General features: G+C 39.4%; 2 protein-coding genes across 2 annotated transcripts in view; both read right to left on the bottom strand.

Moving 5' to 3' along the window:
- Nucleotides 1–5892: 5892 nt before the first annotated feature.
- On the bottom strand, nucleotides 5893–17139 carry LOC124265952 (acetylcholinesterase-like). The gene is made up of 7 exons (XM_046700777.1): nucleotides 17042–17139; nucleotides 15616–15761; nucleotides 14797–14904; nucleotides 11942–12015; nucleotides 9008–9128; nucleotides 7221–7356; nucleotides 5893–6589 (listed from the first exon to the last, which is right to left on the bottom strand). Exons 1-7 carry the CDS (start codon nucleotides 17137–17139, stop codon nucleotides 6202–6204), a joined length of 1071 nt encoding a protein of 356 aa, XP_046556733.1. The 3' UTR covers nucleotides 5893–6201.
- A 4225-nt stretch (nucleotides 17140–21364) lies between these two features.
- The window catches only part of LOC124265963 (neuroligin-4, X-linked-like), an 80379-nt gene continuing 75174 nt past the window's right edge, over nucleotides 21365–26569 (bottom strand). The window contains exons 3-6 of the mRNA XM_046700785.1: nucleotides 24098–24254; nucleotides 22382–22567; nucleotides 21660–21866; nucleotides 21365–21411 (exon numbers count right to left, since the gene is read on the bottom strand). Coding sequence (XP_046556741.1) covers nucleotides 21365–21411; nucleotides 21660–21866; nucleotides 22382–22567; nucleotides 24098–24254 — 597 coding nt within the window. The remainder of the gene's footprint in view (nucleotides 21412–21659; nucleotides 21867–22381; nucleotides 22568–24097; nucleotides 24255–26569) is intronic.

The following is a 26569-nucleotide window of genomic DNA, read 5'->3' on the forward strand; positions in this document are numbered from 1 at the left end:
TGGCTTGGTTGACACATGTCATCGGTTCCCAATTGCGCAGATAGATGCTCATGCTGTTGATCACTGGATTGTCTGGTCAGACTAAATTATTTACAGACCGCCGCCATAAAGCTGGAATATTGCTGAGTGCTGCGTAAAACTAAACTCACTCACTCACTCATGCCAAAGGTTCCTCTCGGTGTAGTTGATGAAAGAAAGTAAATACCATGTACCATCATTGTGCACTCAGGTAATAATTTTTCATACTCTTGCCTTGGTAAAAAAACACAAATGTGGACTGAACGTGAGTTAGTGTCAGCTCCCAGCTGACTCCATTGTTCACCTGTAGTGGTCTCAGCAGTGATCTGACTCCTATATAAATCATTATTCCATATCACATCATATGATATAAGTCCCTGTTCCCTCCTGGCGGTGTCCAGGTTTCACCTGTTTACTTGCCCCTGTTATGCTTGCTGATTTTCCAACCCGTCTTGATATCTTGTAGGAACAACAACCATAAAGTTGTATACACTACAGTGTACCATAACCCATGTGCTTGAAACCTTGTTACAGTGTCGAGTTTGTGGAATTCTTGTTATAATGGGTCCAAGAGTTGCCTCCCTTTGAGTGTTGGAACCTGAAGAGAGCTGCTACTTTACAAACGCATGAAGGTGATGAATGCGAAGATTTCACTGTTTTAGTCTGATGTCGGATTCCTGTTGTGAGAGGAAATAAATGTACATACTTGTATGTAATTATGAAACGATGTTGAAATTGTACAGCTTTTTGTAAAATGATTAAAAATTGTAACATATTAATGTTGTTTTTTCATATTGACCTTCACAGCCACACACACCCATCCTCTGGATACAGGGGACATAGAGAATTGTGCCACCGGACAGCTAGTGGGTGTGTCAAGGGAAACTGCCAACCGGCCAACAAACACCATGCTTACTAGCATCCGCATTTGTCATCAGTCTTTTGCATCATGATAGTCTGTCTTATCCTGATATACATGTATATAACATGTAGTGCCTCATATCAACTAACGATTGTAGTAGTCAGAAGTTTTTATACACCAACCTTCAGTTTGTTAAGCCACTTGAGCGTGTGTGTGGAGGTGCGTATATTTGTTAACACTGCTCTCGCAGGGGCGGATACAGCTTTTTGAGAAAGGGGGGGTCCACAATATTGAGAAAAGGAGGGGTGCACACTTCATTTTCACCCGAGTTTCAATGGTCATTTAACAAACTTTCACCACAAAAGGGGGGTGCGCACCCCTGCACACACACCCCACCCCCACCCCTGGATCCGCCTATGTCTCGGCTATATGACGGAGTGTAAATAATCGAATTTGGATCATACAATACAGGTACATAAAGTGTGGGTAGTTATCGTTCCAACCGGCTATAGTAGGGTACGTTTGTTTATCGCCGCTCAAAGCAATGTTCTATCTATATGGCTAAATAATCGAGTCTGGACCAGACAATTCCTGCCGTGGCCAACAGCATGAGCTTCGAACTGCAGTTGGGATACGATGACATGTGTCCACCCGATCCCGATAGTGCCCTCTTAAGACAAGCAGAGGACATGCATACGTTTTGTACCTACTCGTGGAAACCCCAACAATGGTGGGGGATATGAACTACATGCCCTGCAACCAAATTTGACAAAAGGATCTCTATTAGAAAATGTCAGTCATGTTGATTTACCTCCCTTTGACTGTTGCCGGATGTTATGTCATAGCGTCGTTTTCGATGCCTGTTATTATTATTTAAGTTATGATACAGATGCATGAACATGACCAGTGATCGACATTTTGGCAGCTATGTATATAGTCAACGCTGTGTTAAGTGAAAAACAATCACTTCACGATCAACTCTCCCACCATGCGCAGTAATAATAATAGTGTCGGTTGATAGCCTTACATCTTGATGTAGTATCAATATCTGGAAGAAAGGCACGAGAAAAACAAGGATATATTTTTCAACGATTTAATCACAATATATTCAACATCAGACATTATACATACTCAAAAAATTAAATAACAAATCGAATGCAACACAGTTCATACATTTAGCTCACCTGACCAATGCCTTCCGTTTAGACTTAGTTCAATTAGTCGGACGGACTCTTTATCATAGTGCTAATCCCTGATCAACTGTGGCAGTTTGACATGATTTCCTTAGCTAACACAACGCTATGTACGTTCGAAGACAAAGACGTAAGTGCGCTTTCGAATTTCAAAAAAGCTTTCTTCATATTTTACAGTATGTAAAGTCACGTTGATATTTCGTGTGTATTTCACATAATGTATGGCCATGTTTTACCATTGTTACACGTTTTATCATTTTTAGCATTTCAATAATAATGACGTCAGGTGAGCTACAGAGCTATTTCACTGCCTTCTCTAACACAAAGGTAATATCTCTGGCGCGGATGGTTCACACACGGATGTCACACAGATATGTGAAAGTCTAATGATGGTACTGTAAGTCACTTTCAACTTCACCCAACCTTTGATATATTATTTCATATATTATCGAGCAATAGACGATTACAATTTGATTCTTGAGGGCAATGTTTAGGCTTATGTACGTTGAAAGGATTCAGCACTAATTCGGATAAACCGAACTAAACGAACCGTGCTGTATGTTTAGTCATTCGAAACAAGGGTACCGTTCGCATGGGTTTGTACCTGGAAAAGGCGTCCCTGTTACATTATGAGGTGGGGGTACCGTCACTTATTGTATGTACTTGAGAGAAGGATGGCTGTCACGTAATATGTACTTCCAGACAAGTGTACCCGTCACGTAGTGAATCTACTTCAAAATAAGGATACCCGTCACGTATTGAATCTACTTCAAGATAAGGGTATCCGTCACGTATTGAATCTACTTCAAGATAAGGGTATCCATCACGTATTGAATCTACTTCAAGATAAGGGTACCCGTCACGTAGTGAATCTACTTCAAGATAAGGATACCCGTCACGTAGTGAATCTACTTCAAGATAAGGATACCCGTCACGTATTGAATCTATTTCAAGATAAGGATACCCGTCACGTAGTGAATCTACTTCAAGATAAGGGTACCCGTCACATATTGACTTTACGAACAGATAAGTCTACCCGTCACGTATTGAATCTACTTCAAGATAAGGGTATCCATCACGTAGTGAATCTACTTCAAGATAAGGGTATCCATCACGTATTGAATCTACTTCAAGATAAGGGTATCCGTCACGTATTGATCTACTTCAAGATAAGGGTACCCGTCATGTATTGAATCTACTTCAAGATAAGGGTATCCGTCACGTATTGAATCTACTTCAAGATAAGGATATCCATCACGTATTGAATCTACTTCAAGATAAGGGTATCCGTCACGTATTGAATCTACTTCAAGATAAGGGTACCCGTCACGTATTGAATCTACTTCAAGATAAGGATATCCATCACGTATTGAATCTACTTCAAGATAAGGGTATCCATCACGTATTGAATCTACTTCAAGATAAGGGTACCCGTCACGTATTTAATCTACTTCAAGATAAGGGTACCCGTCACGTAGTGAATCTACTTCAAGATAAGGGTACCCGTCACGTATTGAATCTATTTCAAGATAAGGATACCCGTCACATATTGAATCTACTTCAAGATAAGGGTATCCATCACGTATTGAATGTACTTCAAGATAAGGGTATCCATCACGTATTGAATCTACTTCAAGATAAGGTTAACCGTCACGTATTGAATCTACTTCAAGCTAAGGATAACCGTCACGTATTGAATCTACTTCAAGATAAGGTTAACCGTCACGTATTGAATCTACTTCAAGATAAGGGTACCCGTCACGTATTGATTGTACTTTGAGTAAGGTTAGGAATGTACTTCCTAAAAAGTAAATTGTATCTCAGCTCAATTAACACGTCCCGAGCATCCACTAGATTTCTGTTCATACCGGGCACCTAACCCCTATACCATGAGTCGCTAATGCTATATATCTTCAGCTGACCAATGGTTCTTTATGTATTTTAGCGAAACATCCAGTACCCACTGGTGTCGTCTCTGTAGTAGAACAATCAACGGTTTAGCACAGTATTTCAGTTACACTGAGTTATGCAAGCTTAATGTGGGAGAAAAGCTCGAAATGACGCAGATCTCATGCGTTTAGGGGCGGTGGGTCAGCCCGGTGGTTAAAGCGTCCGCTCGTCACGCCGAAGATCCGAGTTTGAATACCCACATGGGTAGTTCTGATGCCCATTTGTGGTTTCCCCCGCCGTGGTGCTGCTGGAATATTGCTAAAAGCGGCGTTAAACCATACTCACTCTTAGACGTTTACCATGAGCAGGTTGCTAACAAGTATAGACGAATTGTCCGAGCAAACCGGGATTCCAACCTATGTTTCTGGGATACATCTCTCAAGCGATCATCGTATAACCCCGAATACAGATTGGAAAAGATACAAATATTTCCTTCGAAGTTATATAGAACCGCAGGTAATTTGGGTTTTTTTATGCCCCGTGCCCTGACTGGTCCCAGAATCGATCGGTTACCGTTATTATTTATGTGATCATCGATTAAACATGATTTTCACATGAATAGATACTACAAATGTCTCTATTTTATTTCCTCTACGGCTTTGCTTTCACTAAACTTTACGTAATGCCGTTTTATCAACCCAACGTCCACTTTTAAACTGACCGTTATAATTAAGAGCACAAAAATTGTTATAACACAAACTGTCACATCTTAACGAAATGGATCCATATGATATGCAATATATAAAAGTATAAATATTTAACTTACAAAACCTTGGATTACAGCTGTACACATACATCTAGAAGAAATATAGACACTCTGAAATTTACAACACCTACCATATACAATAACATTATGTATCCTGCATGGGCCTTCAGGCCAATTGTTCGTTACCGCTCATTTCCAACATATCTTTGTTCTTTTCAATCATAATCATTATAGGCTACTGAAAAAAAATGTTTCGCTAACAACGACTGTTTATTGTTTGCCGAGCTTTTATATATAATGTGAATGTATTGCTTTTGTGTTTGAATGTTTCATTTTATTGAACGTAAATGCCATGGATGCCATTTAAAATATTGACCTTTACCAAAAAGATATATATCTGTACGCGTTGTTTCTCTACAGTTGATAGCTGATGTGTAAAAGATAAAAAACATGTCCCTTATTTCTTTCTACCTTGATTCGACTACCCAAAACACATTTTGTAATCACTGGGGCCCATATTTATATTCAAATATACAACCCAGTTCTTTCAAGAACACCTTCCATGCAATCTTTCTTCAATGAAAATAAATACATGTATATTTTACTTCATTATATCGAACCGAATTTCACAAACAATGCACATAAAATGTATCTGAAATATACTTGATATTGACAAGGTAATGATATGTACATTCCTTAACAACAATCAACAAACAATGTGCTATGTACATATGTCCATATCCAATCTGTATCATCTTTCGCACCCACATACCGCTCGTCGATGAACACATCGGAAATATCACCCTGGAATGAACCATGTGCGAACACACGTGTGGATATGTATGTGTAAAAAATTGGGAATGGATACAGAGATCCGAAATTAACATCACAGACTCCAGAATATTAGGCTCCGGGGGTAATTAGGTCCGAATAAAAAGCTTCATCACACAGGTCAAACGTGAACAAAGGCGTTGACAACTTCTTATGATAATAGGCGTTGCACGGCAAATCCTGTCAATAGCGTTGTATATTTCATGTCAATATCAAGGAGGTGTATATAGATACCTATATCCCTGTTCAGATGTTAACACAGTTTGCTACGACCAAGATACATTTGACTATATCATGCGTTTGACAGCTTTTTTGTCACCGAAGTAAAAATATAATCATCTTCATGGGTGACGGTAGCCGGTATTATGTATCTGTGGACATAGAGCAACTACAGCTTTCTCGCCAAACATATTTTCATGGACATTTCTCCTTCTCAGACGCTTGACATTACATCTTGGGATGAGGATTACACCAGTCTCTATGACATATATGGTTTTGGGCATTGCCCTGAATTGCAATCCTGCAGCCATGCGGCAGTCTGCAATGAAAGAACATGTTGAATTTAAACTCTGTTCTCGACTAATGTTCCTTCTTCCTCTTTGTTCACGTCCCCCGGTGTCCTTCATCATAGTATTGTCCTACTACAGCATCCTCTTTCCGCTGGAGACACTGTTCTGCCTTATGAGGATGCTGACTTGTCGTCTCATCTGGCAGTAACACACAGACAGCAGGACGGTAAGAACAGACAGTCCAATACATGCGGCTATCAGAATCCAGTTATTGGAGGTATGGGTAATGATGTAGTCTCCGGGGCGGACGAGGTTCTCGCCGTCCACGTGGTAGTTTCTGTACTGCTGTCTGTACAGCTCTTGCACGCCATTGTTCCAGAAGGACAGCTTCTCGGTCTTGAAGTGGTGGTCGACGATGACTGTCGGACCATCGTCGTAGGACACGAAGCGGGTGAAGAGTGGTTGGTCTTCAGTGAAGCGGGCCATGTGAAACTCCTTCAGTGGGACCAGGGATGGTAGTCTATGACACAAGAAAAAAGGAGGGTTAGCTTACTACAAACTGGTTGTTTGTTAATGGACTTTAAGGCAAAATGTCTGGTGGATGTCACCTTGTTGTCATTGTATTGAACACTGTACTTCTCATTAAGTCGAATGTATACTCAATCACGTTTTCTTACGGCATTTGAAAGGAAAGTTATGTTTATCCGACTGTATTTCTTAATCAGCTAAAACAGTCAGTGATTTCATCGACATCGCTGTTTACAACGGACTACAAACGGGCACCGCTGATGCAATTTCAGCAGCATTTCCATTCACACGATGCCCACCTAGAGTAGCCTACTTTAAATTAAGCGCAAAATATTTCATCTGCTCGATGTCATGTGTGCATGGAATTTTCTCCGAATAAAGGTACCAGTTAACTTGCAGAAACACCTAGAGGACGAGTCATGCTCCAAAGCCATAAGAACCAGAACATATATCGGTGAGAAGAGCAGTTGTACTGTTTTCGTCCTAAGCCGGGATTAGAGCAGACGATCATCTAATCTTGGTAAGGGAGGCAAAGATGAGTGGCAAAAGGTCCTCTAAGACAGGGTAATCGTATAAATCTAACGATAACGTGTTGCCACTTAGAGTTGGTTTAAAGTTCTCACCCATTTTTGACAAAGTTGGCCCAAAACATCAGAAGCATCCTTGCCATTGTCTTGTCGGACTCGTCATACCGGAAGTTCGGGTGCTTTACGAGGGGGTATCCTGACAGGTAGAACAGCTCAGCGCCATGGATCACACCTGTTGAATATGCAGCTATGACAATATTGGAGATTAAGAAAACGTGAAACTCAAAGGTCATAAAATGGCAACGAAACAAAGTACAATCACAAAACAAAAGATTACAAAATAAATATGCATCTTAAAAGAACCATATTAATAAGAAAAAACATAACAAAGGGTGTATGTTAATATCATAAACTGATTATATGTTACAAGAAAAATTATTAATCATTACGTAATAAGATATCACCATAATCAATAATTATTAGCAAAGGCATATACAACGAGTAGATCTGCGTTAATTGCTATACACAGAAGATATCGTTATACGCTTATAACCACGACTAAGTGGATCTATATGCTACATGCTTATACCAGGTGTGCATCTACCCTCCACCACATACGAGTAGGTCTATGCTGTGTCTTCAACAACCCATGCTTGCCACAAAAGGCGACTATGCTTGTGGTAAGAGGCGACTAACGGGATCGGGTGGTCAGGCTCACTGACTTGGTTGACACATGTCATCGGTTCCCAATTGCGCAGATCGATGCTCATGCTGTTGATCACTGGATTGTCTGGTCCAGACTCGATTATTTACAGACCGCCGCCATATAGCTGGAATATTGCTGAGTGCGGCGTAAAACTAAAGTCACTCACTCACTATGCTGTGGGCTTATACCAGGTGTTAATCTACGCTTATACCACGAGGTGTAAATCTACGTTATACCACAAGGTGTAAAATCTACGCCACGTAAATTAGGTGTAAATCTACGCTTATTACCGCATGGTGTAAATCTACGCTTATACTATACGGTGTAAATCTACGTTTATACTACAAGGTGTAAATCTACGCTTATACCACGCTGGGTGTAAATCTACGCTTATACTACAGGGTATTTAAATCTACGCTTATACTACACGGTGTAAATCTACGCTTATACCACACGGTGTAAATCTACGCTTATACCACAAGGTGTAAATCTACGCTTATACTACACGGTGTAAATCTACGCTTATACCACAAGGTGTAAATCTACGCTTATACCACATGGTGTAAATCTACGCTTATACCACATGGTGTAAATCTACGCTTATACCACAGGGTGGAAATCTTTGCTTATACAAGAACGTGTGGATTTACGAAAATAACACAATGTTGATGTCTGCCTCTACCAGAAAGTGAGTGGAAACTGATTGTTTCACAGTGCTCCTTACATAGAACGTGGAATCATGGACAATGCCTGACGCCCTGCTCTTTGTCCTGACTAGATGCTGAAAGCAGCACATGACCCACCCATAAACTCCTCCACGTAACTGTTTCAACATCACTTCAAATGAGACTATACCTACAAGAACGTTCTGGCTTACCCTCAGGTAATCCCAACAAAAGACGGGTCTTTACCCTCCGGCTTATTTGTGTTACGATTCTCAAAGCAGTTCCCATATGTTCCTGGTTTCGTATTGGTGTAAACATATATAGAGTGGTTTTAACGTATCCCTATTCAGTTTTACACAGGGAAATGCCCGGCCGATGTACTTGCTGCATATAGAACGGGTTAAGTCCCCTTATGTACACAGTTCGGGTGACTACGTGACACTGGGTAGTAATACATTTCTAACATGCAAGAGAGACAGGAACAACGGCTGTTGTTCTGTATGGGTCTGTACCTTGCCATTTGTCGAAGACGGATTTGTACTCGTAGTTGTAGACGAAGACGGTGAGGTTGTGTCGAGAGAGGACGCTAGCTGCTTTGTGTATCGGCGCCACGATGAAATAGTCGCCAACAATCTGAAGAGAAAAAAACAACTAAATTAGAAGCTTAAAAAAAATCAATGGTTTTGTTTCGAAATTACTAACTTGGCGTACCATATCGTCATCAGTCGAAGAGTATGTCAACACGAGAATGACTGGAATATCTCCTATGGTTAGCACTTAAAGAATTTATATATCTTGATTGAGCCGTACGCAAGGAGTCAGTTTACCAATGTCCCATCCGTGTCTTGGCGAGGGACACCAGAACTGGTCTTCACACATTCTACTCTATTCTCTGAGGAATCCAACCACGTCCAAAACTCGCTTTATTCTGTAGTATTATTATAAATGTTTTTAAGAATCGTCGGTAAGAATACTCCATGTAAATACTCCTACATGTAGATATATGAATTATACATTCACTTCTTTCGTAATGCAATGTATTTGCATATATGTATATGTGTGTGTATGTATGTATGTGTATGTATATGTATGTGTATGTGTATATGTGTGTGTGTGTGTGTGTATATATATATATATATATATATATATATATATATATATATATATACATACATACATATATATATATAATGTATTGTCTATTACTTTTGTATATGTATGTATGTATGTATGTATGTATGTATGTATGTATGTATGTATGTATGTATGTATGTATGTATGTATGTATTTGTAACACAGATGTAACTTCATATGCCGCTGTCTGCGGCCTGAGTTGAAATAAATATTCAGTTCAGTTCAGTTCAGTTCAGTTCGGAGTCTGCTGTGATATTTGTGGAGAAAGTGACATAAAAAATATTCATTCACTCACGTCTTGGGAGTAATGGGGAATATTTAACACCTTCTCTACATACCACACCAAGATTCAACGAGAGCAACCAAACTACATGAATACAATGGCGTATACACGATCTACGTATCCTCATCCCTATAATTATGAATCTCCCAATAGAAATCCCCTTGGGGAATATGCTCCAGATATGACACTATACATCATTCCATCGTTAAGGCTAATTGAAATCGGCTTTGTGTATTTCTTGGGTGGGTGACCTCTTCATCAGAGGCTGTATTGAAGGAAACACTAAAACTAAACTCGCTCACTCACTCATTCAATTCATAGTGTTGGCCGTTGCTCACATTATCAATCATTAGTTTGTTAGGAGCAGGCAGGTGTCGAAACAGCTGTAAACTTGTTGTAACATCTACCACCTGAGGTCCATTCACGTACTCCATTATTACTTACTTACACTTTAATCGATGCAATAACACGGTGATGTTGGGAGGTATAGCCTTACCCACCACACACGTGGGCTTTATCAATGGACGTCTTAGGTGTTTGATAACACACAGACTGAGCCCAGATGGAGCGACAACTCAGCTCATTCCCATGCATTAACCAAATCATTAATTAAACAGCTCCGGAGGTAGATGTCTGCCAAAGCAAATTTAGATAGAACACCCCTGTAATGCACAGATACCCTAAACATTTGGTATTTTAGTTCCATGTTTTCCTGCTATTTCCAGACGAAAGGAATTGTGCAAAAACCGTTTAAAAGATCGTAAATGATGCTACGTAAATGATATATGGGTCACCTGAGATGTTTAGGGTATCGGTACAAACTCTTACATAGATATATATGGGGCGGTGGGGTAGCCTAATGGTTAATTAAAGCGTTCGCTCGTCACGCTGAAGACCCGGGTTCGAGTCCCAGCATAGGCACAATGTGTGAAACCCATGTGTCCCCCGCCTTTATATTGCTGGAATATTGCTAAAAGCGGCGTTAAACCATACTACTAACTCATTCACATAGATATATGCCAATAACTACAAATGGAGGACCATGTCTTGGTCCTTCATTAAACAACTTCAAATTTAATGCCGCAATTACGTTCAACAGGGTCAAAAACATAATAAGATCCTTCACGATTTAACCCACATTACCCGAGCGTAATGCTTTTTTTTCATTTCCACATTCGAATGCTCAATTTTCAGGAGTTTATTAAGATTATCATCGCGAGAAAATCAGAAAAAACGAAAGACACGTGAAAGTGGAAAAGCCAAAATCCGGAGATCATGCTCCAGCCTGAGTGAGGAGACTCGCACGTGATGCTGACTGACTTATAATCAATATTCACGTGCAAGACATATGATAACTGCTTCATCGTTGACGGCAAATGCTGGTTCACCCATGAGGAAGAGATCGATAGAGTGATTTGTGACAGGTGTTTTCGAGACGGTGATTGGCATGCATGACAACGTAAGTCATGTGGTCATAGAGATATTGCACGAGTGTTGGTGAGATACCATTTATCTTACAGCGAGTTCTTTCAAAACGTATCTAACGAGCGAAAAGATAAGTTTCAAGGTAAATAGTATCCGATGGCCCCCGTGCAATAGTACTGATTCTCACACATCCTAAGAGCGCATCGTTTTAGCATCGAAGCGACATATATTTCGTCTATTCTAATGATTACAATAGCGCATTAATACATAACACAACAGTCATTTATGAAGTCATCTAACGTACTGCTTACTACTCATTGCTGGTGTGACCCTCCAGACAAAATGAATCCGTCAAACCCGTGGAATATCCAAATGATAATGAAAACTGAATATGACCAACGAGCATGTATTCACACTCTAAAATAAAAAAATGTCGACACAGACGTAACGAGTTGGACCCATTCGTCACCATTCGCCCCTTTCCGTAACCTCGGCTTGTCCCGGAATAGCACGAGTTGGTCACGAATGAGTTGGACCGAAGCAAGGAGAAAAGTAGTCCGCCAAAATCTGGCCTTGATCTTCATGTAGGAACTATTATACATACCTCTGCAAATCGTTGTCTGATGTATTCTTCTCCCCTGTCAAACGGCCACCGGGTGTAGTGCTCCATTACGGAATCTAGCAAATAACAGTCAAAAATATACTTTCCAGGTAATAGGACCGTTGTGTCGAACACACGGTTATCTCGATGCAAAAGCTTGGTGTCTACGTATTTCTTTTTTAGTCATTTTACGGTTGTGTAGAACCTCGGATAACTATTTACGTAGGTCCCTTTAACTTCGAGATAATGGTTGTATTAATTTTATTTGAAATACAACTTATTCAAACTGCAAGATCAGGTATGTAAAGAAAAGCTACAAAACAATTTCCACAAAAACTAGCAATATTCTGGACATGTGATTAGTATTGTACCACAATAAATACAAACTGAGATTTTCAGATCACGTTTGTGTGAAAAAATGGACAAAGACACTCTTTACAATAATAAGAAATCCTCGAGTCCATGGTACGATTCATACTATATCATGTTTGGTGCTTAACGCCGTACGGGGCGGTGGGGTAGCCTAGTGGTTAAAGCGTTCGCTCGTCACGCCGAAGATCCGAGTTTGAATACCCACATGGGTGGTTCTGTGATGCCCATTTGTGGTGTCCCCCGCAAATATTTCCTTCGAAGTTATATAGAACCGAAGGGAATTTCGAAGACACAGGCTCGATCCCTCACATGGGTACAATGTGTGAAGCCTATTTATGGTGTTTACGCCTTGATATTGCTGGATTATTGCTAAATGCGGCGTAAAACCATACTCACTCACTCACGTTAACGCCGTACGACAACTCTATATGACGGCTGTGTGTAGATAATCAAGTCTAAATCCGACAATCGAGTGATTGGTATCATCGGCATCGATCAACGTTATTGGGACACGATGACACGCTTTAACCGAGTCAGCGAGTCGTTACTCGCCTTTTACGACACGCATTGTTTGCTGAAGACCAATTCTAACCCGGATAATGAGCATTTGTTATTAATCACTATATCAGATAACGCTGATGCCTGATAGTGGTCATTTCTACCAAACATCTGTTGCGATATGTGTTGTAGCGATGCAATTGCTATATCGATATATAGGCGCGACGTGGGAGACTACAGCGGTAAAATCAAATTTGCTCTTCGTAGCATCCATGGTATAGTGGACTATTGATAATCAAACTGATGAAGACATGACAAACCTCATCACACCTTCCTTAACATCATTACATACCGGGGCGGTGGGGTAGCTCAGTGGTTAAAGCGTTCACTCGTCACGCCGAAGACCCGCGTTCGATTACCCACATGGGTACAATGTGTGAAGTCCATTTCTGGTGTTCCCTGCCGTGATATTGCTGGAATATTGCTGTGATCGGCGTAAAACTAAATCCACTCACTCATTATATACCATATAACATGTCCCAATCGTATCATTTCATATCAATACATGATATCACTACGCGATATTGTATCAGGAGCGGAGTCGTATCGGGGCACAACAATTGTAACAACCCAATCTATAAAGAGATAAATAAAGTGTACTTCGAGAAACTGAAATGTAAACTTGAAATACGTGCACGTGGTGAAAGAGAAATGAGGACAATTGCCATTACCGAGAAACACTAAGTTAACAATCATGTAACCTATATTTTAGCAAGTCATTCACATGCGCGTACAAACCTATTTTCTTCCATAATCACACTTCAACCTACACCTGGTGAACTGTAGTCGCTTAATCATAACATAACCAAAATCAATATCCAATAAAACCAACATTTTTCCATTACTTTTGACATTTAACAGATCAGATATAATTATTTCTCGTTGAAAATGGGAAAATAAAGACCCCACGCCAAGTCTCTTAAAGAAAACATAATTCAGAATTTACGCTTCAATGGAACTTGACTTCGCCTATTGGCCCAAACCGTAATATAATGCACATTCACACTTTTCGAAAACCCAGGACCCCCCGTGGTCTTCCTCTTTGCGTAATCTTTCTACAATAACTACTGTTGACGTCGTCTTTGTTGACGACATGGACTTCCGGCTTTGTCACTTCCATGACCTTTACCAGAGAGACAATCTTAAGCTCCTGGTAGATCAAGACCCATTTAGGATTGAATCTTGGTTGATTTCTATATAGTAATCGATGTCACTGAAGAGATATCGATCTGTGAGATCAATGGTGCTGAGAGGAAGGGGTCTGAAGGTTAGAGGCCTCGGGTGACAAGGCAAAGACAGGGTTATACTCTTACGCCGCATTTATTAACGCCGACCGTTTTGAACTTCATACTAATGACTTTAAAGTTTGGATATGTCTCCGCTACAGACGAAATGTATATACTTGTACGTTTCAATATCTTCCATTAGGTTAAAAACAAATCTATTTAGTCTGGATTAAGTACGGTTACTTTCGTTTGACGAGGTCATCCGCATTGTGTCAAGGCTTGAACTGTTTAATAGTGAATTGGATTACCTTTGGACATAAGCTTCGGATATAAGCTCGTCAATCCCATCAAAGCTGCCGCTGTCTATTATAGAGAGACATACTTAGGAAAACCTTGCCCTATATAATCTCAGTGTGTGAATTCTCTCGCGGTTCCTTTAGTGTATTACTTATATTTAAGGAATACATATATATCATACTCATACATATATATACTCATGCCAGTAATGGTTGTCGACCCCCTCCCCACCCAAACCCCACACACACCTCACACCCCCACCTCACACACACTCTCCAATAAAAAAAAAATGAAAGGGGTGACAACCATTATTGGCATGAGTATATTACGGTGTCTCTCTCTTTCAAACATTAGTGCTCGACGAAAATGACTTTGAATACATGCTTTAAAAACTGTTCTACATACCCACAATTCCTTCTACTTCCGGTAGATCACCCCGGAAGCAGTTCATGACTGCCAATAACTTTTGGGAGCCATGTTTGCCTGTTCCGTGTTCCTCTACGAACGGTATTGCTGTAACAAAGTCAGTTTGTTTCTTAAAGATTATCAAAGAGAACAAAGGTAAAAAAACATTAAAGACGCGATAATCAGTACTGATCTTCTTGCAGAGAAATACCTGCATATAACGTAGTTTCCTTTTTATTCCTTTGCATATTCCTTTCTACGAGATATCACAGTATTGGCATGATTCTATATATTCAAAATAAGTCGATTTACAAATTACCCGCATACTTTTATCCTCTTTTAGAATGTGATGGCAAAGCTATACATAACGTCCAAGTTGAAAAGAAACATTTCTTTAAATTACGTCTGGATGAAATACAAATATTTACATAAACTGGATGAAGATGCTATTTAAATCAAACCAATTTCGTAACATTTTCAAATTCATGTTGCATAAAAGCATGAAATTATTTAACATGATTTCCTTGATGATTGGTTTTTTTTATTAACATACCTAAACATCAGTTTCATGTTTTACAGTTAAAACAGATGCTACCTTTCATGAAATGAAAATGTCACTGTACGAGGATAATCAATCTTCTGACTGATTCCATTTGGCGTAAAGGGCAAAATAGACAAATTATTTGAATGAACCATTGGAACTTTGTGATGACACTTGGTATAAGCATGTCCTGCCCAAATTGTCAAATTAAGGTGTTCCTACTACTGAAATATAATATTTTATATTCACTGTATGGGTTAAAGCTGTTGTAAACCTACCCGCAATGACACCCTCATCTTGTGTGGCGCCCGTCAGGAAGTACTTAGCGTTCACTGGACCTTTGACCGCTAGTCTTTCTGGCGTGTCTGGCAGGAAGTAACCATCGACAACCGGTCGGAACTGGGGGGACAAGAGACAAAGGCATCTACAACACAAGAAAATATATTGATTATTGATCACTGTAAAGCATAGTTAGTCGGGATAGGAAGAAATTACAGATAAATGAATTTCAAATATGGCAGGTTATATAGAATGTAACGATCGGACATGGTGATGTGATTGTCGCCAGCAATAATTACAGGGAGTGCATGAACCACTCGCCTCTGACCACAGATGGGGTACAGTCGTATCTACGTTTGCACTGATCACATAAGCCATGTACCGTTTTGTTCTTCAGTCCAACGTTTAAGGGTAGTGGATTCCTACAGTATTAGGAATCTATGAGGAAACCATCGAGAAAGAAATATGGCTTCAATGGATAAAACAGGCTTCCTAAAAGATATCCATGTTTGTTTATATTATGTGGCGTTGCGAAGTGATTTTTAAGAATCTAATAAATGGATATTCCCCAAAACACTATTTTGTGTTCCTTAAAATCACCTATTAATTACTGGGTCATTTATTTGACATCTTAATAGTGGAGGAAAATCCACTTTCAGTTAGTAAACTAGACTAACATTTAGTCTCTGAAATGAACATATTTTACAGAAACAACTGTTTTACAAATATTAATCAGAAAATATAAAGAAAAGGAGCCTAGTGGACTCTCTTCATTTTCATTTTCTGAAACTGTGGTAATCTAGACTTGCCACATATTCTAGACTTGCTTGGGCTTTCTTGGATATATTTGTTTCCGGGTCTGTATGACAGACTATTTGTAAACCAACGAGCACTTGTATGGTGCTGACAAAGTATGGCTCATATTCCCGTCAAATATGTGATTCATATCCATCTGCGTGGATTACTTGGATACTTGGGTACGCAACTTGGCGTGGCGAGATTCATCGCCTCAGACAAATGGCCCACGCTTACAATCCACATAATGGATATTACCGATTCCATATAATTGCACACTGGTAACACTATGGTTTCTGTGTTTCTTTAATGTTGGTGAGGTATAAAACTCACAGCTTGTCTCACAAATGATTATAGTAGTGCAAAAAAGTCAGAATTTATATTACAACCGACCATAGCGCCGACTATTATAACAGTAGGTTTTTATTCAAGAAAATTTAACTACTGGCAGAAGGACCACATTTCCCAATGGGTGCGGATATACGACTGTAGTTCTTACGTAGAGGAGAAGTGATATCAAACTAAATCATATGAACGATAACTTATAACAATACCGCTGTAATCAAGATTGCAAGGTAACCGGCTACGTATGAATACGGTTGGTTAAGATTATATCACGCAGTGCTTTACATCGGCACCAACTGTTTTGTTGCCTCGGCCGGGAATGTCAGGATCTTTCTTTGATATTTGATAAAACGTCTCAGTTTAGAACCATCCACGCCTGTCATTGTTCATCAGACGCCCAGGTAATGTATCCGTGCAAATATCAATGCAGCTTTTTTCATCTCTGTATGCGGTCGTGCCGTGGATGGAGGAACTAGACCCAATCTGATGAGGAAGCTCGCCGGGTGTAAGTGTAAATCAAGGGAGATAACTCTCACACCGAACCCCCTTCCTCACCCTTTATCACGGTTGATCTAGCAAATAAATCCAAGCTATCTTGTTGGTTGTCTTGACAACGCATCATAATAGCCGCAGGCGTAGACGTATATTTCTGCATGCATATGATAAATCTTTATACGAATGAAACACAAGTTAACTCCCCTGCAGAGGAGAGTCGCTCGATGAGAGAGGCCCGCAGTGAATTTGATCATATATCACAATGGCGGAGGAAAATGGTTGGTCGTGAAAGGTCTAAAGAGAGTTATAGAAGCATTTGATATAGCAATGCTGACGTAAACGTGGGAGATAACAAACAGCGTCAAACCGTAACCCATACAGAGATAATAGCGATAACTGATATGAAGCATATGATTTATTACTTTGTGTCAAAAAGTAATATCAGTTATGTTACGTAAGTTGCATAAAGTTATGTTTTCGCCTCTTGTGTTTTGCCAAAACACAACGTGTCAGAACGTAAATTTGACACTTCACGGTAACGCCATGCTTAAGTATAAGGATATAAATCCATAGCCTTAATGGAACATAGACTCGGCAATAAAAGAAATAGAAAACTTTTCAAAGAGCTTTGATCACAAACTATACATTTACTTCAACAACCGTCACTACAAAGTCCTTTCCGTCCCGAAACCCGAAAATCGACATTCAAGGTTCAAGAAAAATTAGAACGCTAGTACACCTAATCTAAAATCTATCGAAGCCTATCGTGTTTTATCGTATCCCCATCTTGAAAATATCCGCCGGACTACGATGAGCTGTTGATCAATCTGCGATGCTTTTATTTGGGGCAGTGTGCCAAATACGTTAGGTAAGAGTATGATCATTTTCTGAATAGAGACTCAGCGATGGTACCTTCAGGCAGAACATTCCAGCCTACAGTCCGTTTGATTTCATTTGAGACCGATGAATTGGTCACTAACACAAAATCTGATCGTTGCAACAAACCTAAAGTTTGCACAGTCACATGAAATAGACAGACCAACTCTGATAATTTTGGTCATAGGAATACAAAGGTTGTTTAACAAACGATCATCATTATGATGTCACTTTTCGCTAATTTTACGAGGCTGGGGGTGTGTGTGTGTGGGGGCTCTTGCTGGTAGAACTGCCAGGTAATCAATCAACAGACAACGTGTAGTAAAATTTCAATTTCACAAGTGCAACTCGAACACCTGGCTGTCCAACCAGCAAGTTGCCCCCCCGTAACTTAGAGCGAACAGTGACAACAAATTAATGTTCGTTTGTTAAACAACTTTTTCATGTGACTACAACATTTGGTTTTGTTGCAACTATTAGATTTTGTGTTAGTGAGCAATTCGTCGGTCTCAAATTAAATCAAACAGACTGTACATGAAATTATGGGATCCAAAATATAAATTTCATATTACATTGTTATGGATGGTCCTTCTAGAGTGAGTAAGATGTAATTCCACAAAGCACCGGCATCGTACGTTTTATTCACGCTGGAAATCGAGCAGATACTTCGACGTGATAAACCAGTGCGTGAACAAGTTTGCTAACCTGCTTCTTTGTTCTTCGAAAGATTACAAGTACATAGTGAAAGATAGCGCTAGACACGATGGGACTGTATAATGCTGGCAATCGAAGATAACGACAAGCTCACGTTGTTGTAAGCGTCGTGACAAAACCCGCGTAAAAACGCAAACTGTGATTGTGTTACGCGATAAAAATGCATTGATCTGAAATTAACTAAATGGAAAAGGTGGATGATGGACGAAAAACATTATTGATAAAAGCATTGCATAGTGTATATGATGCAATTCTTGATGATCCAAGTATGAATAAAATATGAAAAGAACCACAGACTGAAAAAATGGAAATCCGAGAAAAAAAATGAATAGTAAATAATGAATAAATGAATGAGATTATGAATGAATGGTATATTTAACATCCAACATCATGATCAGTCTAAACTGATTGTTCTTAAATTCTTTAAGCTCAGATGAAAATCTCTTCACTTAAACGGTATAAAAGACAAAATCATTATATCAAGCTGTAGAACATAACAGTACAACTGGGTCTGTAGTCCTCTATTGACGAACGAGAAATATGTGTCAGTATGCTAGCCTATCCGGGCCCAGGCCGACATTCTATACTATGTAAAGTTTGGCGCAAATCTCCCGGCATTGATTGTTCCCGGCGGCATGATTCGGAATAAAACAAATCCCGCCGAGTATTTGACACATTTGAAAGGTGTCTGTCTTTGGTGTGGACTGGGTTTGTAATAAATGCTTAAGCTCATCGATTTATTTCAGTTGTGGGAATGTGTATCAATGACATGCGTGAGTGAGTGAATGGATGTTGTTTTCACGCCACATTAATACTTCAGATAGTTGTAGTCTTTAAATAATCGGGTTTGGGTCAGGAAACCAGTGGCTGAAAACACGAGCAACGATCCAATCAGTTACAGCAAACCAGAGACCCCAGACCGCAGCCCGGCTCTCACAACACGCAATGGTAAGCTGGGTATTGCGTGACAATAATCACGTAGCGTAATGCAAAGCATTCAAATACAGTACACCTTCTATTGTACGGACATGTTTAAATGGTTAATCGATGATGCTGATACACTATTATTCAGGGGCGGTGGGGTAGCCCAGTGGTTCCAGCGTCCGCCCGTCACGCTGAAGACCTGGGTTCGATTCCCCAAACGGGTACAATTTCTGGTGTCCCCCTCCGGGATGTTGTTGGAACATTGCTAAAAGCGACGTAACACCATACTCACTCACTCACACACTATTATTCCACTCCCATTTTTGTAAATCGTAAACCCATTATTTGGATTACATTTTCTCGGAATAACAAGGTTCAATTGTACTGAGGACTATTATTGTGGGTACCTTTAGTAGTATTGAATGTATACCAGTATGCATAGAAGAATAGAACTGACATTAGAACAAGCATTGTCACTAAGGTGACATAATCCCCCGCCGCAAATTATCAAATCAAACTTAAAAAGTAATGAAAGTTTGAGATGAAGTTAAATGTCAACAAAAACATGACCAGTCAACCACTCTTTATATATTGCTCTTTAGTTGTTCAAACACACAAATATCTTCAAGACTGACTTTGACCTTGACATAAATGTCATAGTGTATGAAATACGCAAAAGTGCTTCTAAAGAAATTGCTTATTGAAAAACATTCAAGGGAAGTCTTGAAAGTCTATGAAGAAAATCCAGTGAATTCAGGTTAACATGCTGAAATCTTCTAAGTGTCTCTGTGACCTTGAAAATTAAGTGAAGGTCACCATAATCGACTGGGCCCCGCGCCTTCCCTGGATGAAGCTTAGCGTCAAATATGAAGACAATCCAGGGAATGGTTCTTGAGGTATCTCGCTGACAAGCATAACATGCAGGTTAATTTGCTGAAATCTTCAAAGTGTCGCCATGACCTTGAAAATTATGTGAAGGTCACCAAAACCAACTGGGCCCTGCGCCTTCCCTAGATACAGCTTGGTGTTGAATATGAAGAAAATCTAGTAAACTATTCGTGAGATATCTCGCTGACAAGAGTAGAACGTTAAAGTCCCCTTGTGACCTTGAAATGAAGGTCAAGGTCACCAAACCTGACTGGGACCTTTCTTATACTGTGATGAACCTAGGTACCAAATATGAAAAGAATCTAGTCAACGGAACTTAAGATATTCCAACTCGTACGGACGGACGGATGGAGCCTAATACTATATCCCCCGCTTCACGCTAAACGCGCGGCGGAGGATAATTAGCCACTTGCATAGTTTAAAGTGATCAGGCATTGCAAAAAGACATCATTCGTGTGTCATTTTGTAAGTAAAGCCGTCTGTTAGGAGATCTGCAGAGTATGTCTATATATACTGGCTATGGCATAAACCAGCATAAGTAAAACAATCATAACAGTAATGTCTGGTAGTGAACCAAACGGGGTGTTCTATAAATACTGGCTATACTATAAACTGTCGGTGATTCTTGTCTGATGCCTCTATTATTTATATTCATTAATCACCTTGTTGTATGAGACCAACCGTAACAAAAGTAACAATTAAATGTGACCTTCACTTCTTCATGACGTCCACTGCACTGGTTCCGTAAAACATGCTACCTTTTCCGAACAGATAAGAACGTTCAAGTAGACAATATCAAATAAAACGTCAGTGCAAAAAGAATATCCAGTTTTGAGTACCTCAGATATTCATTCCATTGATGTAGAGGGCAAAAAGGTCATAAGAATGGACCACTGAAAATCAGTGATGACACCCGGTGTTCACGAAAAGAGTAACAAAGGTATAAAAAAACACGTTTCAAGGAAAATACCACGATTTAAAAAAAAGCATATGAAAATGTATGTACTTGCCTCAATCTTCTCATATATCATTCTCTCTATCTCTTCGGACGGTAGGCTTTTGAGGCACTTTTTGATCACTTTCGTGCTATTCGCTGCACACCCTAATGCAGCTGAAAAAAACTTGAAGTAAAAGTCAGGTCCTCTCCTGTGTCTCGTCAAAGCCCAGTGAGCAAAGGGGGAGCCGCTTTGCTGAATTACTCCTTGAAACAGACCTGCAAGAAGGTAAACGAAACATGGTGATGGGAGATAATAAGTAAATATAACACATTTTTAGCCATCAGAAAATATGTGATGGGAAAAGTTATGGAGCAGATGTACATAGAATAGAACATTGAATAAAACTTAGCTATAATTTTTCACTGGTGGACAAGAAATATTTAATTTTGAACAATTCACGTAAATAATATCATAATGACATTATAGATGTGTCATGATTCATATGTGACAACTATTATCATATGCATTCTCTGTAAATTGTACTGCACAATATCAGTAAAATCTTATAGACATAGCCAATACGTGTTCATTTTAGATCCATTTCTGGTCAATTGAAACCGCTTCAGTATTTCATAAGGACAATGTTCATGCATCCCAATTCCAATTCACTCGGATGTATACAGGGTATACTGTATTCCGAAGCATCTATTTCATAGGGATCATTTAGTTAAAGGGGCTTTCAGGTTAGAAATGTTGACTATGATGGTTCTTCAGAATCAAGTCACTGTACCTCTTGCTAAAGGAGAAAACATCAGTAGACCAACACTGCAGCCTCCGGCACTGTGGCCATCTATAGTAACTCGCTCTGGATCACCACCAAATCCGGCTATATTCTCCTTTATCCACTTCAAAGCTTGTATTTGGTCAAGCATTCCGAAATTTCCAGGTATTTCAGAATCCGCAGCAGACAGGAAACCTTTATAGCAAAATTGGAAGTGCAAGTCAAATGTTCATAAAATGTTAATTAGAAGAAAAAGCTACTCTGTTTTCAATTTTGCGGTCCTTTATCGTTGATTTAAGACCGCTAAATGTAATTTTAAAACCGATCACGGTACAAGAATGAATCGTGTCAATTTGTAACTTCTACAAACCAAACCACATGCCCATCCTATGAATGGGTAAATACTTGGACTATATGACTACTCAGTGAGATCATCAGATATATACTGAGGGAAACAAATAAAGGAACACGGGAAAATTCAAGTTTTCCTTTAATATTTTCCAGGTTTCATCACCAGCTTTGAATAACGCGCTGTGGGAGGAAATCTGAGAATAAATAGAGGAACACTGCCATGAAGAGGTGTTCTCTTATTTGTTTCCCTTAGGTTTTACTTTTTGTTAATATACTGTTTAAAAGGATAGCTTGACCATAGAGTCAAGAAGGAAGGATTAAGTAAGGCACCTTGCCAAGGTCAACCTCTGATAAAATAAACGCTGAACGAAAAACACTTCCCCACATATTTGTCCTAAGGCAAACATTAGAAGTGAGACCACCTGACCAAACCAGCACATGTGACATTGCTAATTCAACCCTGCAATCTACATCTGGATCCGATAGCTTAGTTTGTGCACATCAACACTTGGTAATTGGGGAATGTGAAACATTCGACGTTGTCATGACAACACGTTAAACACATTCCGGGACGGTTTGAAGAATAAACAATTGAGGTCATCAGGGTACTAAGACAATCATACCCTTTGTTATCATTTCAATTTGCTTAAATTGAAACAAACGTTTACAGGCATGTTTTTGAGTAAACGTGTGAATGGCATTTCGTGTCCAGGAGTGTGTACCTGCATATTCACCGTTCACATATCCCCTCAAATGATCGACAAAATGCTAAATCATTTTCTAGTAAATCATAACTGTGTACAGTATGTTGTCATGAACAATGCCATTTCTGACAAATGTTTTGGGATTCCTTTTACAATCCGCTGTAAAATCAGGACAATGTTCACGAGAACAGGATACTGTCCTGGGGCGTCCACAAAGCGTTCGTAGCACAACGCCATTCGTAATCCTATGATAAGCTATATACTTACGATTGCTCGTAACACTAGGAACGCTTTTAGTCTGTCTCACAGTCCCCGAACCACATTATTTTCCCTAATGCCAAGCCCTCCCTGCAATGCTAAAGCGCTAAATGAAGCCAGTCTAGATTTCCCCAGGTTCAACTCACTGGGGCTCCGTTTCAATTTAAATGGATCTATTTGTTACTATAAAAATTATATATATTCAAGGACTAAGCGTTAGTCTCGGAACGCTTTGTGGATCGGGACCCTGAACACGTTCTACTTATCATTCCAAAGACCCTTGTCCTGAACACACAATGACGCTTTGTCAATATGCGTTTCCTGCACAAATCCAATTTCCTTTGATAATATGAAAATAAATTACATTGGACAAAGGATCCCGACCTATGACCATTAAAGGTTGAACATTTACCGAGAGGTCCCAGTCTGTAGTTTATCGTGACGACGATGACTTCATGTGTGGCCAACGGTGCACCGTCTAGCATTGACCCCATGCCGGTCTGGTAGGACCCTCCGTGGATGTACACCATGATGGGGTAGGGCTTCCTGTTCTTCTGGTGGTGGCTGTGCTATAAGAGAAAGAATGTCACGTCAGAAATTGACACATCCGTTGTAAATTAAACAGGTGGTTTTTAAAGGTCGTGTTCGCATTCGTTCTTGAGCCACCACTGTATGAATTGAAATTAAAATACGTTAGACAGGTTTCTCCACACAAATCAGTTCCAGATTGACATGTTTCAAATTCCCATGGACCTTTCGCTGAAGGTATCTGGAACAAATGCTTTATATTGAACTATGCAAAAAATAAAAGCTACGAAATTCATTTCAATAATCATAAGAAATTTCTACTGAAAGCAAAATCCATAGTGCGATTACATCTCCATCATATGCATGTGTTTATGCGTCATTATAAGATATGCTTGATACCATTAGTTCCCGAAAAGATAAGTGCAGTGTATCCTGCCCCACCACGGATCCTGCCCAGGTTGCATATACCGTTATTTAAGAAGTTTTAATACTCTAATCCTCTCTGCTTGCCTCTGTTGGGGGGGTGGGATAGCCTAGTAGTTAAAGCCTTCGCACATCACGCCGAAGACCCGGGTTCGATTCTAAACATGCGTACATGTGAAGCCCATCTGGTGTCCCCGCCGTGACATTGCTGTAATACTGCTAAAAGCGGCGTAAAAATAAACTCACTTATTCACTAGTCTCTGTTGCTTTACTTTAAGATCTATATTTTAGAATTAAAATGTCTTATAAGTCTGAAAACAGTCTCTCAAAAACAATGTATTGGTAAGTTGTCGTGCTGTTCTTTATAACGGCATTCTGATGACGAATCACCTGGCGATGGCACTTTGATTATTCACACAAAGTTTCCTATACAGGGCTTTTCATAATATCGCTTCATCAATTTAAGAAGCAAGTACAATACTTTCAACTGACAAATACCTCGGGCGTAAGGACCAACGTGTAGATTCAAATAAGACAATACGGATTTAGAGCTAATCCTAAAATAGGTACTTATACGCCTTGAAGGGCGAGAGGTTGATTTCCAGTTTAGTGACAAAAATAATATCTCCCCTCTGATCCGTGTTAGAGGGATTACCTAACTGAGCTGACAGTGTAATGTTACAGAACAGGTCTTGTACGAGTACAGCTAGTTGTCAGGATGCTCGTATATCATCTTACGTGCTTTAATCCATTTGGAGACACAACATCTTATTATAGACTAATTTGTCAAGTGTCATCTTGATAGGATAATCCATGCAAATGATAATGTTTCCCACCATAGTGTGTGAAAGAATGGTTGCATAAATACAACCATACAACTTTGGTTCAACAAATGATATTGTCAGATATTGTATACTACATGTCATTTTTTTTCTCATGCACGTTTTCACATAATTGATATGGGTATAGTATTTGTTACACGTGAAACTAGTGGAGATCTGATACCTGGAGTTCATTTGAACTAATGTATTTCCTCAACACAGCAATGATACTTAAGCTAGATTATATGTCCGTGTGTACTGTTAAGGATATGCTACTGCACAACAAAAGAATGGTAGGTTGTTTCATATCGATATTGACAACATGTTTGTTTGACTGAACATTAGGCAAATCACAAAAACAAGTATTCGGAGTTTTCTTCTTTCTCTTTCTCGTTGCAAACATATTTTGAAAAGTTATGAAATCTTTTTTTTCGTGTGTCATGCCCACGGCCACCTTCTAATTTGTTCCAGTGAAGTGTGGAGACTGTTCATCTTAAATATTTAGGTCTCAGAAAAAGCATACAATACACCATTTTTTAGAAATTGGAAATTATCTTTTCGTAAACTAAAACCATACTCTGAAGGTGAGCGTTTAATTGATTAAATGGATCGCCAAGTTTCTTTATCGTGTCAGCCTGGTTCCTTCAGAGAAGCAGATATTGAGAATATTTTATCTAATTTAGAACATTCAACATTGAGTGTAAGTTTATTTACTAATCTCGCACATTGTATACACGGTGCAACGCCGTATCTCGTAGGATGAGTAAATTCTTTTTTCATAAATCAAACAGGAGTTTCAAATTTTCGGAAATCAGTTGATTGCATACATGGAAAGTGTTTTACACTTCTTTAGCTTTTATCGTGTCAGAGCCTTCACAGAACTCAGTTTGCGATAAGCAACCAACATTTTGACAGTCATGATTTTACGATATTGTTATCTTTGAAGGCAAGTCGGTGGCATTATCTAACCATTCTCTCCACGACACCGGGCCGGTTCTGCCACCGCCAAGATATGGACTGGCATAGTTTAGATTTATGGTCATTCGAATAACCATCATAATTCTTGACTGTGTCGTAATCTTGACGAAAATGTCATAGGAATAAGACAAAAC

The sequence above is a fragment of the Haliotis rubra genome, unplaced genomic scaffold (genome assembly GCF_003918875.1).
Source record: "Haliotis rubra isolate DU_JTF1 unplaced genomic scaffold, ASM391887v1 Scf10, whole genome shotgun sequence".
In the NCBI taxonomy this organism is placed as follows: Eukaryota; Metazoa; Mollusca; class Gastropoda; order Lepetellida; family Haliotidae; genus Haliotis; species Haliotis rubra.